General features: G+C 42.0%; 1 protein-coding gene across 1 annotated transcript in view; it reads right to left on the bottom strand.

The window, feature by feature from the left end:
* Nucleotides 1-805: 805 nt before the first annotated feature.
* LOC128022714 (proline-rich protein 13-like) overlaps nt 806-2,305 on the bottom strand; it is a 14,858-nt gene continuing 13,358 nt past the window's right edge. The window contains exons 3-4 of the mRNA XM_052610523.1: nt 1,636-2,000; nt 806-1,444 (exon numbers count right to left, since the gene is read on the bottom strand). Coding sequence (XP_052466483.1) covers nt 1,391-1,444; nt 1,636-2,000 — 419 coding nt within the window. The 3' untranslated portion in view covers nt 806-1,390. The remainder of the gene's footprint in view (nt 1,445-1,635; nt 2,001-2,305) is intronic.

A 2,305-nucleotide genomic window follows, 5' to 3' on the forward strand; every position in this document is an offset into this window, starting at 1 on the left:
CATAACATAAGATACAAGGTAATAGAGTTTTATACATTTTCGTGTTTCTTTAGAAATAATTAATGGACAAATGCAGTCTTTAAACGCCTCAGATGTAAAGTTATTTGCTGTCAAAGTGACGCCAAAATGAATGGGAGTCAATGGAATGCTAACAGCAGGTGCAGGTCCGCTAGCCAATAAAATATGAAACCCTGCCCCCTGCAGTCTACGAGCACGACGTGATCTCTTCTTCTTTGGTGGTTTATGGCAGATGTCAGAGCAGCTTTGGTGCATATTCTGCCTCCTATTGGGATGAAGATTGAGGCGATAATATCAGAAGAGAGACGCAAAGAAAATAATACCCCCACTACCTTTCTTATATAACTTTCACAAAAAAAAAAAAAACAAAAAAAAAAAACACGGAACTTAATATTCTTTGTATGACCTGTTAAGTATATTATGCAAAGTTAAAGAATGTATGCCAACAGAATTTTTTTTTTTTTTTTCATTTCCCCTTCATATGCCATATAATTGATTATTACCTCCTCCACAGTTTCTGTAAGTCCACATTAATTGCTCTGAGCAGGACCATGTTCCCCATCATTAGAAGTGATTAGTTGAGAGCAGAATGACCGATTCTCAGACGAGAAACTACTGGATCTTCCTTTCCTTTGCCATAACTACAACTAGTTATTGTATATGACTCAGATCTTGTTAGATCTCAGCTCTCAGTGGATCATAATAATGTCATCGAACACTATTAAGAGATAAACAAGCAGAGCTGTGCGGATCTCAGGATTTGTTGGCAAAGTAACTAGATCAGGTGTTTCAATCTTCTTCTTGTTTTATTAAATGATTCTTCATTAGTCAACAGAGGTTCTGCAGTGATTCATCAGCATAGATACACCGCGAGTCCACAGATTAAATCTGCCTCATGATTACAATAATCAAGATCTAGCTCAGCTTCTCAATTATTAACTTTGATCAATACACTTTTACTGCTTCGGGAAGTAAAGAGCAATGTACAAAGAAGCAGGTTCAGAGTACTCAGGTAAAAATAAGTTTATCCAGGCAAACACTTCTTAATTTAACTGACATTTTCTAAATAAACAAAACAAAGAAAATTAAAGTAACTTCAATGCATAAAGTGAATTTGTTTAATTACAATTGTTTGTTCTCAGATAGAGGCAAAAGTCATTACAGTGTGCGAGTCAAGTTATAATGAATATGATCTACTCACAACCTCAGCTCATTAGTTATAGATCTTTAATTAAGAAAAGCATTCAGACTCATAGAAACACACATGTGCTTAAGTGCTATCCATCACTGCGTGTGTTTATCATGTTTACTGCCGCAGGGCTGAAGGGTGAATCAGAGAAACCCAGGCTGTGAATGTGTTCAGAGCTGCTCTTCAGTCCGAGTCACTGCTGCTGCTGCTGCTGCTGCTGCTGCTGCTCGAGGAGTGCTGCAAAACCACAAAACACACAGCATTCAACAACAGTCTCCTGCCTGACAGTGTGAAGGATGCTGCATCAGTCCTGTACTACAGGGATGCTGCTGCTGTGACACTCAATCATAGAGATTTAATGAATGACATGGAAGTGTGATTTAGGGGATTTACTCCATCATCCTCTCATTGCCTGGTCTCACTCTCACCTTGCCGTGCTTCATGTGTTTATGCTCCTTGTTAGCTTTATGCCCTTTCTTCATCTTCTTCATCTTCTTGTGTTTCTTATGTCCAGGTGCGCTCATCCCGGCCGGGGGACCCCCATACTGCGGGATGGGGCAGGGGTGTCCAGCTCCAGGGAAGGGTGGATGCGGCCCAGCCGCGGCGGGGGGGAACGGGTGCTGGTACGGAGTGGTGTAAGGGATGGCTGTGGGCTGGTTCATGCCGGGCGGATAGATGGGGTTGGGTCCAGGTGGGTAGGATGGGATGGGCATGGCTGGATATGCTGGGTTTGGAGGGGCAGGATAGGCAGGATTGGGCGGCTGAGCGGCTGGAGGTCCTGCGTATGGAGGTCCTAGGAGACGAAAACCGCCATCACATGAATACACAGAAGGATTTAGAATAAAAAAAAAATACTCTGTATCTACAATGTGAAAATCACCTTCCTGCTCTTCCAACCCTGACTGTGTTCATAAAATGACAACAGATGATTATTAAACAGTATCATCCTATGGGCCCTTCTGTGTCGAAATCACCGTCCACTGTCATGTCTACTTACATTTTACTGTTTGACTGAAGAAAGACGATACTGGACAGTCGCAGCAGGTTGATCAGCATGAGGGCGAGTGAATGGAATTCAGTTTTTGCCTGAACCTTTAT

The sequence above is a fragment of the Carassius gibelio genome, chromosome A11 (assembly GCF_023724105.1).
Source record: "Carassius gibelio isolate Cgi1373 ecotype wild population from Czech Republic chromosome A11, carGib1.2-hapl.c, whole genome shotgun sequence".
NCBI lineage: Eukaryota > Metazoa > Chordata > Actinopteri > Cypriniformes > Cyprinidae > Carassius > Carassius gibelio.